At 42.3% G+C, this 21,411-nt stretch overlaps 1 protein-coding gene across 9 annotated transcripts in view; it reads left to right on the top strand.

Annotated features, from left to right (window-relative positions):
- dock4b (dedicator of cytokinesis 4b) overlaps nucleotides 1-20,973 on the top strand; it is a 79,487-nt gene extending 58,514 nt beyond the window's left edge. The window contains exons 31-53 of one of the 9 annotated variants that reach the window (XM_053864168.1): nucleotides 783-931; nucleotides 1,002-1,087; nucleotides 2,080-2,106; nucleotides 2,435-2,530; nucleotides 2,590-2,650; nucleotides 2,854-2,947; nucleotides 3,016-3,164; nucleotides 3,903-3,989; nucleotides 4,653-4,757; nucleotides 4,842-4,983; nucleotides 5,407-5,573; nucleotides 6,881-6,967; nucleotides 7,169-7,345; nucleotides 8,634-8,717; nucleotides 8,906-9,025; nucleotides 9,106-9,227; nucleotides 10,759-10,879; nucleotides 10,960-11,041; nucleotides 11,872-11,981; nucleotides 13,191-13,263; nucleotides 14,294-14,395; nucleotides 15,248-15,312; nucleotides 16,830-20,973. In XM_053864168.1, coding sequence (XP_053720143.1) covers nucleotides 783-931; nucleotides 1,002-1,087; nucleotides 2,080-2,106; nucleotides 2,435-2,530; nucleotides 2,590-2,650; nucleotides 2,854-2,947; nucleotides 3,016-3,164; nucleotides 3,903-3,989; nucleotides 4,653-4,757; nucleotides 4,842-4,983; nucleotides 5,407-5,573; nucleotides 6,881-6,967; nucleotides 7,169-7,345; nucleotides 8,634-8,717; nucleotides 8,906-9,025; nucleotides 9,106-9,227; nucleotides 10,759-10,879; nucleotides 10,960-11,041; nucleotides 11,872-11,981; nucleotides 13,191-13,263; nucleotides 14,294-14,395; nucleotides 15,248-15,312; nucleotides 16,830-17,276 — 2,753 coding nt within the window. In that variant the 3' untranslated portion in view covers nucleotides 17,277-20,973. The remainder of the gene's footprint in view (nucleotides 1-782; nucleotides 932-1,001; nucleotides 1,088-2,079; nucleotides 2,107-2,434; nucleotides 2,531-2,589; nucleotides 2,651-2,853; nucleotides 2,948-3,015; nucleotides 3,165-3,902; nucleotides 3,990-4,652; nucleotides 4,758-4,841; nucleotides 4,984-5,406; nucleotides 5,574-6,880; nucleotides 6,968-7,168; nucleotides 7,346-8,633; nucleotides 8,718-8,905; nucleotides 9,026-9,105; nucleotides 9,228-10,758; nucleotides 10,880-10,959; nucleotides 11,042-11,871; nucleotides 11,982-13,190; nucleotides 13,264-14,293; nucleotides 14,396-15,247; nucleotides 15,313-16,829) is intronic. The other 8 variants (XM_053864170.1, XM_053864169.1, XM_053864167.1 and 5 more) reach the window with 8 other exon arrangements.
- The last annotated feature ends 438 nt before the right edge of the window (nucleotides 20,974-21,411 follow it).

The following is a 21,411-nucleotide window of genomic DNA, read 5'->3' as shown; positions in this document are numbered from 1 at the left end:
TCATTTGTTCATGTGTACTTTTAAAATTTCATCTTTCAACTTCCTTGTTAAAAAGATGTGTATAACTGGTTCAAATTGTTCTCTTTGCCCTCAAGTATTTGATTTCATAATGCAAAAGACTTCAGTTGTGAGGGAGAAGTAAATACTTAAAAAATACTAGTCCTTACTAAGCAAATGGAGAATGAAAACAAAAAAGGAAATCATTAAAATAAATAATATAATTAAGTAAATATATATTAATTTTGAAAAATAAATGCATCATCCATTTGGATGATTTAATAATTATACAATTAATTGGAAATAAATCACAAAAAATATTGACGCTAGCATGAAGAATAGATAACTGGAACACAATTTCACACTCACATTATTAAAATATTAGCGGTGGCTTAAGAGTATTACGTAATAAAAATATGCATACAGCTCAAAATACATCAGAAACCATGGAAATTATATTTAAATATTAATTTAGGTTATTGTGCATATTTTAAGTTATATTCATTTAATATTAAAATACGGTTTGTAGATAATTTGTCAGAGAGTAAAAAAATAATGAAAGGTGTAAAAGTTGAAAAATATAATCAAAATCAAAATTAGATAAATATTCAACCTTAGATAAAAATATGGTTACAAGGTTACCAAAGTGTATGTCATAAAACATTCATCTTCCTTCCAATAGCAAAAAAGTCAGATTAAATATTTGTTAATTCAAAGTGTCAATCTCAATTCAAATCCTGAATATTGTCATAAAAAACCCGACATCTTGTGCTGTGCTCTGACAGGTGAACACAAGCTGAATTTCATCCCGGCCATGATTGGGCCGTTCCTGGAGGTGACGCTGGTTCCGCAGCCCGACTTGCGGAATGTGATGATCCCAATTTTCCACGACATGATGGACTGGGAACAGCGGCGCAGTGGGAACTTCAAACAGGTGGGCTGAACTCTCTTTGTTATTCAGTTTGTCACGCTATGATGACATCACCATACCTTCTCATTTGCAGGTGGAGGCCAAGTTGATCGACAAGCTGGACAGTCTCATGTCAGAGGGCAAAGGGGACGAGACGTACAGGGAGCTCTTCAACAGCATGTGAGTGGATGCTTGATGTTCACCTGCAGGCGGGCGAAAAACTTGACTGATCTGGAAAGAAGTTGTACCTATTTCTTACTCATGGAATATAAAGTGTTGCGATTGTTACTCAGAACAACAAATCCCCAAAATTGACAGCTGGAAATGAGTTTGTAGGTAGTAAATATTTCTAAAAGTTTATTTTCATTTTTTTTCTTTTTTGGTTGATTTTATATACATTTTTAATATTGTTTGGTAAGGAAAAACAGACATTTAAGTGGGTCCCAGGTGAAAACAGAAATATAGAACCTTTACTATAACTCACTAGTAAACACAATGATATGTCAAAACTGGGGAAATGAATTCAAACCTTGACAGGTGAAGGTAAGTCCTCTCTCGTCTTCATCTCCACTGCCGTCACAACTCCACTGCGCCTCTTTGACTCCTGCATGATCTCTCTCTCTCTCTTTCTCTGGTGTGTACTGAATGTGGGTGTTCTTGTTCTCGTCATCCCTCCTCACTGTTTTTTTATAGTCACCAACATGCTTCAACTCAACTGCCAAATATGGAGTTTGAGGCATAAATCAATAGGATGTCAGTGACATGTGCAACCAGCAATGTTATTACTCTTGATTTCATTTGTGAATCCATTCATTTTCATCTTTCTATGGAAATTGTTTAGTAAAATCATTTCAATTTCATCACTTTTAATATAGGATCTTTTATTAAAATTATTATTAGTTGTATTCCCTTTAATGCTTCAGTTTAAGTGTTTATTTTTCATGTTAGGGTTTTGGTGGTTTTGTCATAGAAATGTAATAAAAGAAATAGTGTACTTTGATTTTTCTGCTTTTTGTTATTCATATTTCCCCCACTTTTTAAAAAACATATTTAATTGTGTTTTTTTTTTTTAATATTTAATTCAATAACCAGTGTGTGTGTGTGTGTGTGTGTGTGCGTGTGTGACTATTAACGGTCTGACTTTATTCCGCCTCTGCTTCCCACCTGGATAGAATTCCTCTGTTTGGTCCGTACCCTAGGTAAGACTCTTCCTGCTCGCCCTCCTTCTTCTTCCACAGACCCATCCCCCGCTGCTGCGACGTCATCACCGCCGTCGTTTTTGTTTCCGAATTCTGCCAACATCTGTGAAAGCATTTGCCCAGAATGACATTTCTGACTTCATGAGGTTAAGGTCGTGGTAGCCAGTGTATTGTATACAATGTTTTGGGTCACTGTTCACTGTTGAGTGTTTTCTTTTCACAACTTCACAACCCAGCGTGCTGTCACCAAGTGGCGGCAGCAGGCTTTCTGTCGCGTTCCGACATGACTAGTTTTGATGCCATCACCAACCTTTTTTTCTGCTTCCAGTCTTCTCAAGAAGATCGAGAGAGAAACGTGGCGGGAAAGTGGAATCTCGCTCATTGCCACCGTCACCCGGCTGATGGAGCGCCTGCTGGACTACAGGTGAGGATGACGTTGTGTCAGATGTGGCAAGTCGCTGATCACAACTTTGCGCGTCTCAGGGACTGTATGAAGATCGGAGAAGTGGACGGGAAGAAGATCGGCTGCACCGTCAGTTTACTGGTCAGTCAAATGAGCGATTGGAACGGCTTCATTTTGAAGTTAATATCCAGACGTTTTGTCTATCATCAGTTAAAATTAACTTAAAAGATGTAAAGCTAGTTATTTAAGTGTGTGCTCTGATGTATTTTTGATAAGTTGTTCACACTGCGAGTATGAACATCATCTTGACGTGTCACTTGGTCTTCGTCCAACTCCCGGGTCAGAACTTCTACAAGACGGAGCTGAACAAAGAAGAGATGTACATCCGCTACATCCACAAACTCTACGACCTTCACCTGAAAGCACAGAACTACACAGGTACGCTCGAAGATGATTTCCTCAACCTGGCTTTGGTTATGGCTCACATTTGCCATGTTCCCTGGCAGAGGCGTCGTACACGCTGCTGCTCTACGATGAGCTGCTGGAGTGGTCGGACCGACCCCTGCGAGAGTTCCTCAACTACCCCATGCAGAGCGAGTGGCAGCGCAAAGAGTTCCTGCACCTGACCATTGTCCAGAATTTTGACCGTGGCAAGGTGAGTGTTTGCTAGGCATGTGACCACGGTCATGTGATCATGACCAGAATGGACACCGTGGTCTAACTAGTTTGTTTGGTGTCAGGCTAGTGATTCATTTGTGTGAGCATTTCAGTGGCGGTGCAGTTCAGCTGTGTCAGTTGGTTTTGATGACGTTTGAGTCGTGTCTTTTATTCTTCAGGCAGGCTGTTTGTTTGTTGAGGTGAAGCGTGAGCAGCCGCTTCCCTTCTCCCGCTGTGATGACTGCAGGGACTGAGGTTGGGAAGCGGCAGCAGCGCTGATCTGTGTTGTCATGGCGACCATACAGCTGAGCGACACTGACGCCCCGTGGACAGATTCACAACTGCAGCATCAATAAAGTGGATCAGATGTTCAGATGTTTCTTTTTGTCACAATATAATGATTGTGACTTAACAGATTGCTGACAGATTTTTGTAACCTTTTTTTTTTACAATGTCTTCAGATTTTTATATATTAAAAATGTAATTAATATTAGCTACCTTTTTATTTAATATTTATTTTTATGAAAATGATGTGTAATTTTTTTTGTAAATGTATTTGCGTTTGATATGTTTACCGTCAATGAATCATACGATTGAATATACCTGTATGCTTTATGTATAATGCATAGCTTGAAATTCTTATGTCCTTTATGTTTAGATGTGAGTTGTTTTTATTCAACTTTGATTTCTTGTGTCCTTTAATTTTTAATGACATAATTGAGCTTGTGTGTTCCAGTGCTGGGAGAACGGCATCATCCTCTGTAGGGAGCTCGCCGACCAGTACGAGTCCTACTATGACTACAGGAACCTCAGCAAGATGAGAGTCAGTCCTACCTCTTTATCATCCTTTCTTTTACTTGAAAGTTTTGAAGCTATGTTCATATTCAGTACATTTTTACATTATATTATAAATGTAGTTTTGAGTCCCTGGAATAGATAAATGTTACATAAGCAATCTGCATCTTTAAGTTTTCTCTTCTTGCTTTTATTTTAATTGTGCATTTTCAGATTAAATACATTTAATTTACAATAGTGACATAAACAAAATCTATATTTTTAGTTTGCTATCATTAGTTTGTAAGTATATGTATATACGTTCGTACGTGTATTTTAATTTATTTTTTGAATAGCATTTTCATGTGCTTGAAAGCTGCATTGTTTTTCTTTAAATATCTGTCATTCATATAATTTTGATAATGTTATCACATTTTTTCATCACTATTTTTGCAACATGTATTTAAATACAATTCAAATAAATATTTTTTATTTTATTTTGTCTTTAATCCTTACTAACACTAGTTCACAGTAATTACATAAAATTCACCAGTGCAATAATTATAATGGGCATTAAACCCTTATTTACTTTTGCAAAAAACAAACAAAAAAAAGTTAGTAGAATACATTGATTTTAATATTTATTTTAAACAGATAAATTTAATCTCACTATTTCCTTCATCTTTACATTTGAACCATCTTCATTCTTCAGATGATGGAGGCGTCACTCTATGACAAGATTATGGACCAGCAGCGGCTGGAGCCGGAATTCTTTAGAGTCGGATTCTATGGCAAGAAGTTTCCCTTTTTCCTTCGCGTAAGTACCAGTGAGTCTGCTGCGGCAGCGCAGTGCGGCCAGCAGGGGTCAGTGTGAGCCCACATGTCTCCGTCTTCTCTGCAGAATAAAGAGTTTGTGTGCCGGGGTCACGACTACGAGCGACTGGAGGCTTTCCAGCAGCGAATGCTCAGCGAGTTTCCTCATGCCATCGCCATGCAGCATGTCAACCAGCCTGACCAGACCATCTACCAGGCTGAGGCCCAGTGTATCCTTTCTAGAATTCACAGCAACCCACTGCACCAATGAAGCCACCTAAATGTGATCACTGAAATATACTTGCATTTACCACACACAGAAGTTGCACTTATAGTGACCCGCACGCAGTCACAAACAATACACACACACACCTGCTCTCATGTAAACTGCAGAACGCTAGATCACACGCACAGGCAGCTGTTTAACAGTCACGCGCACCCAAGCACCTCATAAAAAATGAAAACACGCGCATAGTGGCACTCATACGACAGATTAAACACACATGCACATGCACAGTTGTGTTCATTAAGCACTCACACACACTGATGAGCATTATGTGACGGTAATGTGGGACAGCTACACTCATACAGATACACACACACATACCCTGTGTCTTCGGTCTGTTTGGTCTCCCTGACTCAAGCACAAACAGACCTGCAGATCTATGCGGTGACCCCGATCCCTGAGAGCCAAGATGTCCTGCAGAGAGATGGAGTCCCGGACAACATCAAGAGCTTCTATAAGTTTAACCACATCTGGCGATTCAGATACGACCGGCCCTTCCACAAGGGCAGCAAGGACAAGGAGAATGAGTTCAAGGTGGACACACACACACACTCACACGTAATTGTATTTCTGCTCTTGTGGGGACATTGTGAGGTTTCTCATTTCTATAATGCTCTCCCCTGCCTCTCACCAAACCAAACCATCCAAAACAAATGGCTAACTTTAACCAGGACTCTGAACCAAACTTAAACCCAATGATAATGAAGAAGTTTTCCTCACAAAGTTGGATAAACAAGCTCACACACACACACACACACACACACACACACACACAGACACACACTTATACCACGGTCTTTTTGGGTACCTCTCATTGACATGATGTATTTGCCAGCCTCTCATCAACTCAACTCAACTTAACCAAAGCAAATACGTCCCCACAAGTAGGTGTGTTTCCAATAATTGGTCCTCACAAGTATAGCCAAGCTAGGTACGCACGTCACATGCTGACAATTAATTAGTTAATTTGACTTTTCAATTTTATCAAGTCGTGCTGTAAATATTTTATTGTTAACATGGATTATTTTCTTTCTTTTTTTTTATGAGCGTGCATTATGTTTGTTCTTCAACAATTAATTCCTGTTCAGTGGTATGTGATGTTAATCAGTTAATGGCGGTGACGGAAGTTAATCAGCCGCTCAATAATGAGTTTTTCACCGAAAATAATTCTGCCGGTTTAAATGTTATTAAAAAGCGAGGAGGGGGCGTTGCTGCCACGTGAAGAAAATAATGAATATTTTGTTTATTTTACATTTTTTTCCTGTGGAATGTTTGTATTGCTCTTCAGTTAGGCACCTGCGTGTGTGCGTGTGTGCGTGTGTGCGTGCGTGCGTGCGTGCGTGCGTGAGTGAGTGAGTGCGTGCGTGCGTGGGTGGGTTGTGAGTATATTCATTATTCATTAGGACTCTATATCAATAATTACACACACAGAATCGTTTTGCAAACTCAAATTTGGTTTGCACAAAACCCACAGAGAAGTGTGCAGCTACACATCCACTCCTTTAGAGGCAAGTGGAAAAAACATAATCCACACACCAATTGGTTACACAAACTCGCAGAACTCTGAGATACTGTGTGCGTTGTACTACACTGGGGACTGCATGCAGTTACAGCAAAGCATGTACACATTAAGGACAAATACACGTCAAGATTGGCACAGACTCATGCCTTTGCAAAATGAATGAATGAATGACTGATAAGCACCGTTCTGTTTCTCTATCGTGCAGCAACGCAAGTATTTCATTCAAAATCTGCCTTGCTTTCCAGCATTACAACACAACTTTTCTAAAACTATGATTTTGTTGGACCAACTGTCTGTGTGTGTGTGTGTGTCACCATAGAGTCTGTGGGTGGAGAGGACCACTCTGACTCTTGTCCAGAGTCTCCCAGGAATATCACGATGGTTTGAGGTGGAGAAACGCGACCTGGTGAGTTGGTGAAGGATCAACACGATGGGTTTCTGTTCAGCATCTGAGTCTCATGAGTCTGTGTGACCGGTTTTGGCCAAGTCACCTGATGAGGAAAAAAAAAAGTCATGTTTTTGTTATTTATATGTGTTTGTCTCCTCGCATGTTTATCCGCTAGCATTTATGTTTTTTTCACCTGTGTGTGTGTGTGCGCACACGCAGGTGGAGGTGAGCCCACTAGAAAACGCCACCGAGGTGATGGAGAACAAGAACCTGCAGCTGAGGACCCTGATCACTCAGTGTCAGAACCGACAGATGCAGAACATCAACCCGCTCACCATGTGTCTCAATGGAGTCATTGATGCTGCCGTCAATGGAGGACTGGCCAGATACCAGGAGGTGGGGGTTGTTATTGTTATACGGGAGGAAGGGATGGAGTTTAGTATGAATATGTTGGTTCATTGACAATTGGTTGGGTTTGAATATGAGTGATTGATGGACAGATTGCCGGATGTGGGGTGTATTCACAGATGCATGGATGGTGGAGTAAGGACTCGGTGGATTTAAATATCGCTGGCTCGGTGGTAAGATTTAAGAAACAATAGATGGGCTTGTTCATTCTGAAAGGACGTGTTGTCTCCACAACTGGCTGGACTTAGAGATAGAATGGAGTGGCCCTGGGGAGGATGCATGTATTATATTCCACAATATAAATTATTATGGAATAAGGGATGAAGAAAGTATTAAAGGATTAGTGGACGGATTGCAGGATGGGCCTCCTAAAGGATGGCTGAATGGATGTTCACTTGCCTGTCAGAACAATAGATGTGGGGGATAAAAATGAAAAATGTGTTTACATGCTTTCTGAGTCATATTTGACGTTCCTGTTGGACCACTTGCTGGATCGTAGGGCCACAGCGAACACAAGTGGAACACGGCCGTAATGTCTGCGGTTCTGTCGGCGGCTCTGACAGACGAAAGCTGCTGGATGAAAAATGAACTCCAGAAAAACCTGTTTTCTCCTCCTCACGCTCCACGATCCACAGTGGTCGCTTAGCAACCTGCCTCCACATTGCTGAGTGTGTGTGTGTGTGTGTGTGTTCTTTGGAATACATGTCGACCCCCGATGCAGTTTTTTGATGGTGACGCATATGATTCTACACATTTAATTCTGGTTCTTATGTTCTTATGTTGTTTATGTTTCTTGTTTTATGTTTTTTACCCATTAAGAGACCTACTCATTACTTAGCTACTGTTATTATTTCCAGAATTTGAACTGTTTTGTCAGAATTTGAAAAAAAAAAAATCCTCAGAACATTTTAATTACTTTATAGGTACAATTGTTTTATAACCTGTGAAATATATTTTTCATTGATTTATTGTTGTTCCTTTTGTTTATTTACGGTTGTAGTATGAGCAATACTAATACTAGTGATAAAAATCCATCATGTCATTAAAAAAATGTCTGTTCGTAGTTTAATTTAAATTTATAACACTCTCGTAAATTGAAGTTATAGTTGCATTCCATGTTTATTTCCTCTTGTTTTACTGACATCCTTATCAATATTGTTTTGCCTTATTAATGATAAGATCCTTTCACTGAATTGTCTTTTTTAGAAGCACCAGTCTTTCAATTCTCTAGAAAGTGAATCTGAATTTTTGTCTTCATAATTTTGTGTCCTGTCAGGCTTTCTTTGTGAAGGATTATATTGTGAACCATCCGGAGGATGGGGAGAAGATTGGCCGACTGAGGGAGCTCATGTTTGAGCAGGTGAGTCAAAAAACCCCCAAAAAACTACAGATCTCTTTGCTTTTGCTGAACGATTGTTTTAAAATAAAACTCATGAAGCTTGTTGTAGTCAGTATTGCATTGTTGTTTTTGTCATTTTTAACAGAGTAATAGTATTTTATATGTTGAATTCATTTCCTCCCCGGTTTTTCCTGTAATGTTTTGGTCAGGCACACATTCTGGAGTACGGTCTGGCCGTGCACGAGAAGTTCGTTCCTCAGGACATGAGGCCGCTGCACAAGAAGCTGGTGGACCAGTTCCACCTGATGAAGTCCAGTCTGGGCATCCAGGTGGGTCACACTCGTGGACTCCCTCATCGCCATGCTGAAGAAACCTATCCTCACAAGTGTTAGCTCTGCCCATATTCCAGGAGTTCCCAGCATACGTGCGTGCAAGCCCTGTGCACTTCACCAACGGGAGCCCAAGAGCATGCCGGAACTCTGTGCCGAACATCATCAGTCCTGACGCAGGTCGCGGGGTCACTCGGCGCAGGTGAGTAGCCGCAGAACTGTAATCGATGTGCTGACCAACTGTTAGCTGCTGGACTGTTTCCTTCTATTGTGTGGGAATGCAACTATGCAAGTTTCTGAACTTCAACTACAAAAGTCTCTTAACTGAGAGGTTCCCAAATGACCCCTACTTTGGAAACCTCTGTGTTAGCTTGGGTACGCAGGTTCTTTTACTCAACCACACACGTTCGTTAAGTCGACTACACGAGTGTCTTTGGTTGATGACACAACTTTCTTCATTCAACCACACACAAGTTTCTTAGCTCAACTAAGGCTCTGTTGAGCTCCAGTTTTTGAGTTCTAGTTTTTAATTTGACGCCGCAAATTTCCTAGCTTGACCACACAAATTTCTTCACTTCACAGCGGAAGTTTCTGAGCCAGACCAAATAACTTTTATAACTCAACCACACAAGTTTTTTTTTCACTCAATTCTCCAACGTTCATTACTCTGCAACTCAATTCTCTTTGTTCAACTATGCCAATTTCTTGACTTGACCACTTAACTGACCCAAGTTTCTTCTTTCTTCTACACCACCTCTTAATTCGACCCAACAATCTACTTTGCTTGACTACGCTTGTCTTATGAGTGCAATTGCTAGCTCAATTTCACTAGTGTCTGACCACTACTGTCTCAACAAGTGCAAGAACTTTGGTATTTAAGTTCAGCAGCATTGTATTTTGGTGTGACTACACAAATTCTCAGCTGGATGTCATGTTGTTTTTGGCTGGATCCTGGAACACCAGTAGGTGTTATTACAACCCTTTTAAGACAACCATCAGTACAGCACAGCATAAAGATGTCATTTATATAATAAAAACAGCAAAAGTTTAACACAGTTAACATTTTGGTTCTCTGCAGTGTCACACTACTTGCCTCCGGCTTCACTTCCTCTTGTCCTCACTTCACCGCCACTCCAGTCCTCTGCTCTTTTCTTTTGTCCGCTTCGTTACCGTCATGACTCTGTCTCAGATGGTGTGGGCGGCAGTGGTTGAGGACTGTGAGGGGTCAGTCTGGCTCAATTCCTCCGGGACCATTTTACGCATGCGTCTCGGCGTGTCTGTGTTTTGATGTGTCCACTGACCCTGCGACAGTCGGTCTACCTGCGACATTCTGCCTCCACTGTTTCGCCCCTAGAGACTCACACACACACACACACCGGCTGTGGTCTTTGTGACATTTTCACTTTGTTGTTCTCAGTTCGCAGAGTTAAAAATGTTCATCAACTAGGCGTTTGGAGTTGTGTGGACTGTCAACAATGAAAGGAATACTAATGTGGTTCAACAGTAAAAGGCACTAGTTGGTCTGGATGTTGTCAGCAGTTGTTGGACATTGTGGATAAGATTGTGTTTCTTACATTGAAGACTTGACAGAGTTCACTAATCTGAACGTATTCTTCTTTTCTCTTTCTCTTTTCTCATTGATGTTGTTTGTTCACGGTGAGTTAAACTCAGAGAACAACTTCTTTTCCTGGTCTGTAACAAGGTCTGACCTCCCCGCTTGTGCTTTGTGTCAGTCTCCTCAGCTATCCTGCAGTGAACCGCTACTCGTCGTCTTCGCTCTCGTCTCAGGCATCTAACGAAGTCAGTAACATCACGGGACAGTCGGAGAGTTCGGACGAAGTCTTCAACATGCAGGTAAACACAGCACGAAATGACAACATAGTTTACTGGAGGATCTCCTGCGTGTGTAAACCTTCTGTGTTTGGTGTTTCCAGCCCAGTCCGTCTACCTCGAGCCTCAGCTCCAACCATTCTGCCTCGCCCAACGTCACCAGCTCCGCTCCATCCAGTGCCAGAGGTGGGTCCATTTTTCTGCTGTTGGTGTTTTTAGTCCTGATAAAATATGTGTAAGTCCTGGTGGTGGAGTTCAAGTATCTCTGGAACTTGTTCGCAAGTGATGGAAGGATGTAGATAGACAGATGAATGTGTGAGGCGTCTTCAGTCATGAGGACTTCTATTGGCCTGTGGAGAAGAAAGACTTGTGCCAAAAGACACTCTCGATTTACCCATCGATATTTTCAACTTTGGTCACAAGCGCTAGATAATGACTGAAGAAACAAGGTCTCAGATGCAAGGACTGAATTGTTTATCGCTAGGGTCAAAAATATTTATGCAATATTGCTCTCATGTTTCACCAAAGTTTCTGGTAGGTCAAGAGCAGTTGTAATGCTCTGCCACACAGGTTTGGGGAGAAGCTACAGATTATGGTACATTTAAACAGGAAATCGAAGCGTAGACAGGAACAGAATGCGCTGTGAGACCCTTTTTTTATGAGCCAATTATTGCGTTTGGAAAAGAGCTTTTCATAAGTGTTATTACACCATGCACTTGCTTTACTAGTGATAATAACAGTGTTATTACCACACTGTCTCAATCACTGATGCTACCGATTTGTTCTAAAGGTGGAGTCATTTAGTGCTTGTGGGGGCTTGATGTCAAACGTTGTGAAGAAGCATTAGAGGAGGGGTTCGGTCCATTCATCATGTGCTGTAGCAAGTGAGCCTGAGAAAATGGAGGCTCGCAGCTACAAGCACAAGATTGGCCTTTTCCTGATTGCAAGTGTTTGCAGGTAATAGTCGCACAACTCCTGCTACATTCACTTTATTGTGGTGTGTGTGTGTGTTGCAGGGTCACCTCAGATGGCGGAGAAACACAAACATTCCAGAGAGAACGCCTGCCTATCGCCCAGAGAGCGGCCCGTCAGCGCCATCTTTCCCAACCCTCTGGACCCCACGCAGGTCGAGACACACTCCGTAATTGGTTAGAGAGGCACTAATAATAGAAGTGTTTGGCGTCACGCCGTCGTTTGACATCTGCTCTCAGCGGGGGAGCGGATGAAAACCGTGGCGGGAGATGAGAGCCACTTTGATGAGGAGTTTGTGTTTATTTTTGTCGCTTTGTTAAGTTGTGTTGTTTCATTCGAGCGACTCCCACTGGGACGAGCTCCAGTGGCCTACTCCTCTTCAACATGTACAATGTCAACCACGAGACACTTGAGGTCGACGCCCGAGCAAATTTTCATTGTTGGAGTCTGTTTTTCATCCATCCGTCTGTTCGTCTTTCAGTACAATGATTTTTTCTTTCTTCCTTCATTCATTCATTCTTTTTCTTTTGGCCCATCCATCTCATTCTTCTCCTCTAATCATCCATCTATCCTCTGTACTGCTAGACCTTCCCTCCATCACTATTTTCTGCTCCTATTCCCTTCCTCTTTTCTACCTTCCCTCTTTCAGTCTCTCCTTCCTTCCTTTCTTGGTTCCTTCCTCCCCTCCTTCAACTAATTCTTACCATTGTTCCTTCCTTCGTCCCCTCCTTCCATCCTTCCATGCACTCATCCATTTATTCTCCCCCTCCTTCCCTCCATCCATCTTTCTATCTACAGGTTTCTCTATCCATCGCTTCTTCCTTCATTCTTGTGTTGCTTTTTATCCCACTCTTTTTAATCCCACTTGTTAACTGTTTACTGTTCTTTCATATATGGAAGTGTAATTGTTTCATGACGAATTGAAACAACTTACCAGCGTTCACACGATGACAGTCCAACACTGTTAGAGGAAGGAAAAGATCCAGCCACTGTTCCTGCTCAGTGATGCTGAGGATGTGTTTATATCTTTAACCTCGGCTTGTCATCAGATTTGTCCTAATTCCTCAGCACATCGTGTCTGTAATTCTAAGACAGAGGAGGAAGAAGTTGAGAGTTGCTGTGCGACTGCACTGGACGTAGCTATTAGCCGCTAATGGAATATTGATTATTGGGGCCATTAATTAGCTTTATGGTTTACTGTAATTACAGCTAACCAGCTTGAAGAGGCGCCGTGTGTATTTATGTTTGCAGTGTTGCACTTCGGAAGGAAACATGAGAGTGCTGTGTGCCAAGGATGTGGCATGCACAGCACTTTATTCTCTGCAGAAGACATAACATTTGACGCGGCGTTGTGTTTCCCCAGCGAGCTGCTCCTCATCAGATTGGAGACACAACTCTACCTAGGAGCGACCCAAATCTCTCGGCGCCAGACAAAGGTAACTCTCAACAGAACTGAGAATTATTGTCAGATGAATGCACCATTGGAACTGCGTGTGTTGGTCAGGAGCTGTCCATGTTGCACCCACACATCTCTTTTGTTGTTGGGTTTGTCGTGCTTCAGTTTCATTCCTTCCATCCTTCCATCTCTCCTTATCACCACCACATGTGAAGCCCGTGGATAACTGAGTTAAAAGTAGGTGTTAATGAATGTCAGTCACTCGGAAATAACAACTTCATCACCACCAACACTTCCTGGTGCTGGAGCGTTTCAGCGCAGCCGCACCTTAACACAGCACCTTTCCAAAAGTGACAATGATAAAAGCTCTGAGATCTAACGCTGTTGGTGAGCAGGTGATGCCACCTGATCATAAATTACCTCCAAATAACCAGCGCGCAGTGAAGGAGCACCTTTGACAGTCGTCTGTGTTTGTTCCTCAGAGCAGCAGACGGTAATTTCAGTAATGGCGCTCCAGACTTATTCGTCTGTCCCGTGCAGACTGGTGCGGGCTGTGATGGAGTGCGACCTAAAAAACAAAACAAGGACAGTCGGATGTTAACTGTGACAGATGTGGAATTCGTTTTCTACCAGAAGACATGACAAACCTGCAAGAAACAACAACATAAGTGCAAAGAGAGAAGCAATATTATGAATATTTATTATTTATTTTAGTCTCTTATATGTAACAACAAACATGATTTAAAAGATTTAAGCATGTATAAAATAAATGTATAAAATAAATCTTTATTTGAATGTGAAATAAAAGAAATAAAAGGTGGATTGGCACTCGTCATAATGTGACGTTCTATTTTCAGCAGGTGTCATTTTGAGATTTTGCAACATGTCTGACAGCCTCGAAACACAAGACATGTAACTAAAACCCTGCGGAACCAGAGAAATCTCAGTAGATCTCTCGATATTTCTCCAACTTTCTTCACATGTGGCTCATTCGTGTGTTGTGTGTTTCCGTTTCAACGTTCACCATCTTGTTCATGTTGTCGAGTGACTTGTGTGTCTTCCTGTGTAAGTGCGCCTCGCCCCAAGTAGCTGGAGTCTTGACAGCGTCAAACCATCAGACTCTGTCGGGAAGTTGCTCTGCCCTCCCATCCCACCACGACCGCCACACTCAGGTAAACTGGTCTGACCAAAGCAGAACCCGCTCGTTCACTAACGCCCCGACTTTTAACCATCTCAACCGACTCTTCTACTTCCTGTGTCTTCCTCCACATTTCCTTGGAACTACCTACTTTGCCACATTGTGAGAGTAACTTTTAACCTGGGAAATAGAAATTTTAGAAAATATTTCTTCTTTTTATTCTCGTTCTCCTTTCTGTTCTTTTCTTCATAATGTTTTTTTTTTTTCATTTTTATTTATTTCATGAAAACTCTTCATAGAAATATATTTTGGTCTGTATTAGAAGTAATAAAAAGCATTATTTTTGAAAACAATTTAATTTAATTGGGTTTTATTTATTATCATCTTGGTCACACATCTTTTTATTTTGCCATCCGAAGAAAAAACATTTTATGTGAATACATTTTTTCAAGATCAACACTTGGTGTCACTGTTTCCCACCAGCTCACCGTTGGAGCGCGGCCTCTATCGTTCCTCTCCTCTCGCGTCCCCTGTAGTCGCTCGTGTCTCCACATTTAATCGTCAGACTTGTGAGCAGAATCACGTATTTACAGTCACCACAGACGAGCTCCCCCCGCCAGCTGCTGGTGCATCATATATCCCGCTGGCGTTGGAAAACAGATGGGACAAACTCTCCCCCCTCTTTTCCCCACCATTTCTGCAGCAGCTGTCCGGAGTGAAAACAGTTTTCTGGCCGCCTCAAGGAGCCGAACGGCGTCAGCCTCTAGTTGATCCGTGAAAGCCCCTGGTTGCGTGTCTCAGTGTGTGTGTGACTCACAGTGCCACCCTGAAAGCCTTGGAGTTTGTCCTCTCATCTGGCCTTTCACTCTCATTTTTGATTTGTCAGCAGGATCCTCGGCCCGAAACATGAGGTCGCAGTCGCCTGTCCCCTTGTCCAGGTCTCCTCAGAAGGTGAGTACCGATTCTGCTCTCTCGGAATGTTGTGCGACTATGTACTACTTTGCGCTGGGATTTCATGCGGGTTCCGATAAAGGTTGGCTCTGCTGCAGCATACGTTTTTAGACGTCCTTCCAGCCAGCCATTTTTCTCCTCTTATCTGAAGTCAGGTTGTGGGGGCAGCAGTCAATTTTAAGCGGCTCAGACGTCACTCTCCCCACATGCCCCCTCCCGCTCTTCTGGCATCCTGGCTGTGCCGCAGGGCGTCTCCTCACCAGGGAAGCCTCCAGGCTGACAAGATGCCTAAGCCACCTGTTCAGTCGAGGAGCGCTGATTCCACTCCATTTTCTGTCTTGCATTAGTGAGCTCCTCGCCCCGTCTGTGGGAGACAGTCCTGATACTCAGAAGAGAATACTTGTTTGTATCTCCGATCTAGAAGCGTAGATCAACCAGTAATTCACGAAGAGATTTGTCAGTCAGTGCTCATCCTCCACCGCCACCAGCGTTCCTTGATACCCGAATGAGGCTATCTGGACTGCACCTTTCTACCTATTGTTTTTACCTATTCCTCCAACCTGGTCGAACACAAGCTAAGTTTTCCGGAGTTAAATTGCATTTTCCCCTCTGACCGTAAGTGCTAAGGTCAGCACTTTTTCCAAATGTGTCTCTATTACCCGAGAAAAACCCAACACGTCATGAGCCAGGGAGCTCGTGAGGGAAGCAAACCAATTATGTTGTGTCTTTGCCGTCAACACAGTTGGAAACAGACATTCAGTCTTGTGATGAGTGGCGCACGATAACCAGCCTTTTTTTTTCATAATCAAAGCAAGTATTTGAAAAACTATGTCCCAGCCTAAACAACATAAGCAGCAATGACTCGCGACGGCACAAAAACTTCCCCAGACAATGTTTTTTGTGTTTTCACGAGTGTTATCGCTGCGTGTCTGTTGTGGTTTACCGCTAATGAGGCTTGTAGTCGTTAATACTCGCCCGCGTGATCATGGGGAGTCTGTTGACTCTGAGCTCTTAATGAGGCTCAGGAAGTTGCTTTGAACAGAAGCGGCGGCGTTATCGCGAACGACGGGCGCGAAGCTTCCAGCCTCGGTGCAAGCGTGATGTCTTCTGAATGACAGCTCGGTGCTCAGCAGGATCTGTCAATCACGGAGTTGTGTGTGAGTGTGTGTGTGGTGCAGGACAGAAGAGCCTCGAGAAGAAAGTAGCAGGCTGCCAAGGCGTCACAGCAACAGCCATCCAGGGTCCTCCACTGGACTCCTGCTGCTCCTGTTAATGTGTCTTTGGTGGCTTGGGGCAGCTGGAGGCCCTTAACTGCAACAACACAACACGGCTGGCTAATTCCAGTCTGTGAACTTATTTTCATTGGGATTTCATTTGACATACTGTACTTTGTTTATGAAGGAAAGACTATGTGATGCAGACAATGTCAGTTGAGTTTCAAAACCCACCCAATGTCACGTTTTTTCTTTCTTTTTCTAATATGGTGTTCGCAACATGTTCTGTTTCCCCCCCTTCAGGCCATGGTGCCGCCGTTCACGCCGTCGCCCACAGAGTGCCAGTCTACTGGTCTGGTCAGCAGCTCTCCCGTTTTGTCTGGCAGCTACAGCAGCGGCATCTCATCCCTGAGTCGCTGCAGCGTCTCCGAGGCCTCAGGGACAGAGTTTCCAACCGCCGACCACCCACTGCCTCCCCCCACCACCCTGCCCATCTCCGTCTCCAGCAGCTCCGATGAACCCATCCGCCGGGAGAACAAGACGCCGCCACCGTACAGCGTCTATGAGCGGAACAACCCGCGTCGCCCAGTGCTGCTGCCCCACAGCCTCTCCATCCCGCCTCAGTCGGACCCCCCGGCGCTCCCGCCCAAACCTCACCAGCTCCGCACTGGCAGTATGAAGCTCGAAGGGACCTCTGACCCTCGAGTGCCCAGACCGCGCCCTCTCCCCAGGAAGGTGTCCCAGCTATAGGTTCTGGTCTGCACTGTGGCTTTCTTTGCACTTTTCTACCGGGAGTTTTTTTTTTCTTTTTGTTTGTTTTTTTTTAATCCAGACCAGAACATCAGCTGGTATCTTCTAGAGACTTCTCCGCACTTTTAGCTCGAGCAGCTACGTATGGCAGGTCACCAGGTCAGTCCCGACTTTTGTTTACACTCTTGCAAACACGCGGTTTTGATAGATGTAATAATCTCTAATATGTACATTAGTTTATATACCAGAATTGTTTTTGCCTTAAGTATTGGAAACAGAGTCTTTTATCGGTGATTCTTGCACGTCTTTTTCTATGATTTTAAAGAGATTTGTACACTGTATTACTTAGGTGCTAGAAGGAGGGTTGTGCTAAGGGCATGTTCTCGTCGTTATATCGTCACATGCAACATGGTACAGTTGCACCCGCGAGTCCACCAGACACAAGCTGCCGTCGTATTCTCAAATCCTACTGTGTTCATACGTGTCGTGCTCTGTATTTGGATGTTAGCATTCCTTTGATGAAGACAAGCGTACTCCCACAATATGAACAACTCTGTGTCCACATGAAGAGAAATGCTTTCGTATCAGTTCACGTTCTTACCCTTCCGTTTGGCCATGAACAGTAACATCGCACAGTCCAACATCCTAGAGCGGGTTGCTAGCATCCGTCTCAAATGTTGGGAGCTAAGTCGGGCTCCGAAATGTGCTGTTGTTCATGAGCTGGAGAAACAACTTAGGCGAACGATTTATTGAGCCCTCACTTGAAGGCACAAACGGAGTGATGCGGCAACCGCACCACGAAAAACAGTCTGGCACAGGGTGCGGGATTCTCGCTAATAGCACACACACACACCCACTTTGATTTTAGGTCTTAACCGCTTATGAATGCGATAAGTTCAACATTACGTTTAATTTCGAATAACAAAAAAAAAAGACATCCATTTTGAAACTCCAAACTTCCTGTTTTACTGTTACATATCTGTTGTCACTGGCCAGGGAGACGTATGCTTGCATTTAGTTTAAAGATGAACTCAGTGGAACAATCGGAACATCCATCTTGTTATTTCAGTTATAAATCACCTTTGATAGAAAACGTTTCCGATTTTAACGGTCATTTTCGTTAAAAAAAAAAAAAAAAACATTGCGCACAAACAAACCGATGAGGACCAAACACTTGTGTACCGTTGCCGAGTTAAAAACACGACTTTTTATTCCTGCATGACGCAACTATATTCTGATGATTCTGATTATTGTGCCAAAGGAAATAGCTTATCCAACGGGACCATAAAACGCTGAAAGTCATTATTGGTATTATTCAGCTGTGTAACGTTAACGCTTGAGGAAAAAAAAAAAGTGACATTCTTTTTTATTTGTTTTCACATCATCATCAAAAGGATAAGTAGTATTTATCGTAATAAAAGTTGAGTACTTTGGTGCAATGTGTAGATATATTCATGTGATGTGCTAATAATAGCTAGTCACTAAATCTGAGCAGCATCAGTTTAAATGTTCAAGTCTTTTGTCTGATAGGTCATTATTTATTGAGTAGAATGTTTGTCGTCTTCTGAACGCTGAGCTTTTCTGAGACAAAGCTGACTTGAGTTCTCCGCTAATTTTACGTCATTCTGCTTCAATGCATCAATCAATGTTTTTACTTTTTATCGGAAAACCATTTTAGTCAAATTCTACGAAAAACTGAAAGAAAGAAATTGGAATCACTGTTGTAGTTACATTTGCTAATGACTTGAAGTCCATTGGAAACAGCCTTTTCATGTGAGGCATTGGTATTTATTATAAATGTAGCCTTTTTTTAAACATGAAATTATCTTCAAAGTTGAATTATGTTTGTCACCTGAGAAGTTGCTGATTCAGAACAACTTCTTACTATTAAAGGGATAAATGAAATACTGGAAAACCAACGTTGAAAAGGTCATGATACAAAACCAAAATGACAAAAGAAAAACTTTTAGAATTAATGGGTTGTCATGATATTTGAGACATCACACATGATACTACTAATATTTCAGTAGTTGATACCAATACCAGCAATTTCCCACAATTAGTGAAGCTGATTCGACAAAAAAACAAACGTACTTCAAGTTCACTGTTTTATTAAAATGTTCCTAATTGACAAAGTGTCTTCAGTTTTTACTTGTACTTTGCCAGTAGAAACCTAAAACACAGGATTTTGGGAGCTTTTTTTATTTTTATTTTTAGGAAAAAAACAAGGCCAGTGCTTTCTTCAGCCCAGATATTTCAATGTGCACATATACGCGTATAATGTTGCCATGAAGAATCTAGACAAGTAATGCCAAAGTATTGGTTCTGGGGACAATCCTTATGTCTGCATCTGCTGAAATACTGTACTCATCAGCTAACAATAAGAATTATCACCGCAACTTCCTGATGTAGTACATTTGCTTCTTTCCTTTTTTTAGTTTATAGAATGATTGTCAGAACCACGTTGTTCTTGGAACCATCCTCCACATAGAGACGGGGATTGGTGATGTCACCGCCGCATTACAGGAGCGCTGGCACACAAAACAAACCTATGATAGTGAGCGAGGAGGCAGCAGTGTTTATGTTCTCTGTATTACGGGATTCTGTCTCCCAGTTCTGCAAAGCATTAAACAGAAAAAAGGCAATTCATCCCGTAGTAGTACTCCTCTCTAAGGTAGTTTTTTTTTACATGTTTGGGAACACACTCATAGTGTTAATTACAAACCTTCTGTTTTTGTTTTTTCACAGTCTGCAACCTACAGTTCAGTTCCTTTTTTTCCCTCAAGCGCTCACGTTGCACTTCGCTCAGTGAGATTGAAACTCTAGAAAAGCACAGTCAATTGACACATTTTATTGTAACTTCAATGACATGCGGGACCGAGCTGCACTGGTAAAGCAACAGAGTTGTGACGCGAGCTTATTCGAGCGTTTTGTACAATAGAGGTGAGATGTTTGATTTTCTAAAGATGGCTGGGGTGGGCGGGGCTTAGCTTTAGAGTCCTTTGTATGTTTCATATTGTTGATTTGTGGTGCGATGAAGAAGAATCAGATGTAAATGAGATTAAATGTAATTATGCCAAATATTGAAGGTTTGTGTATTCGACTGATGTAAATATGTTTTTATCGGGAAGATGAAAAATAATATGTAGCTATAACGATTTACAGCTTTGAATGTAATGTTGAAGCCGCAGATTATTACGTTTATGTTTTTTTTTGTGTGTAGAGAAGAAAACAGGAGGATCAGGAGTCGTACCTGATGCGATTAACACATTTACGAAGTCAATAAACTGCCCGATGAAACACGACCGGCCTGATGAGTCATTTTTGTTATGACAAAGTTGTGGGTATGAAAATATAGCAAAGTTATTTTTAATAATCCTTTTCCTCGTGCCAGGCACGCACAGATGAACAAACATTGACTTGCGTAATTGTACCTACATAGTTCCTCACCTCAGTACGTTTGTGAATGTGTGAGGATCTAGACAGAATACCACTCCCTTTATTGTATGGTGGCAGCCTGCCGAGTCAGAACAGTGCCTTTTCAGACTTCATTGGATCTGACCGCTGTCCTTTAAAACTGTGCCGTTTCAAGGACAGCTGCAGAGAAGTTATAAATCCACTTGGCTTGAAGGAATGGGAGGTGTGGTGTGTGTGAAACGTGCCATTTGCTTGTGTCTCATTCCGATTGAATGGGAGTTGGCAGATGGATGTAGGTCAGTGGTGTCAAACCTCCGGCCTGTAGGCCATTTTCGCCCCCCAAGATGCTATTTGGTGCCCAATTTTAGCATGATTGTTGCCCCAACTTGGCACTGCCTCTTTGTTCCATGTCATCTGGTAAAAAACACTGTATGAGTGAAGATGACACAGGCTACAGTTAGCTTGAAAACATGTAGTTAAACTCTCGACTAATGGTGCAGATAATTTGCAACTTTGTTGCAGAGCTATGGGGAGGGGTTGGATTAGATTAGATTAGATTAGATTAGATGACCTTTATTAGCCCCACAGTGAGGAACATCAACAAGAGTGTTAGTTTTTAGAGGTGTTTCTCCTGACCAACCACAGCAGAGTGGGCGTGGCTGAGGAGAGCACAATTTCAGCTCCCACTAAACTAGTCTTCTCAATGGGCGGGGCTTAT

The sequence above is a fragment of the Synchiropus splendidus genome, chromosome 4 (assembly GCF_027744825.2).
Source record: "Synchiropus splendidus isolate RoL2022-P1 chromosome 4, RoL_Sspl_1.0, whole genome shotgun sequence".
NCBI lineage: Eukaryota > Metazoa > Chordata > Actinopteri > Syngnathiformes > Callionymidae > Synchiropus > Synchiropus splendidus.
Note: the sequence above shows the minus strand (reverse complement) of the source record. Positions and strands in the feature narration are given on the sequence as shown.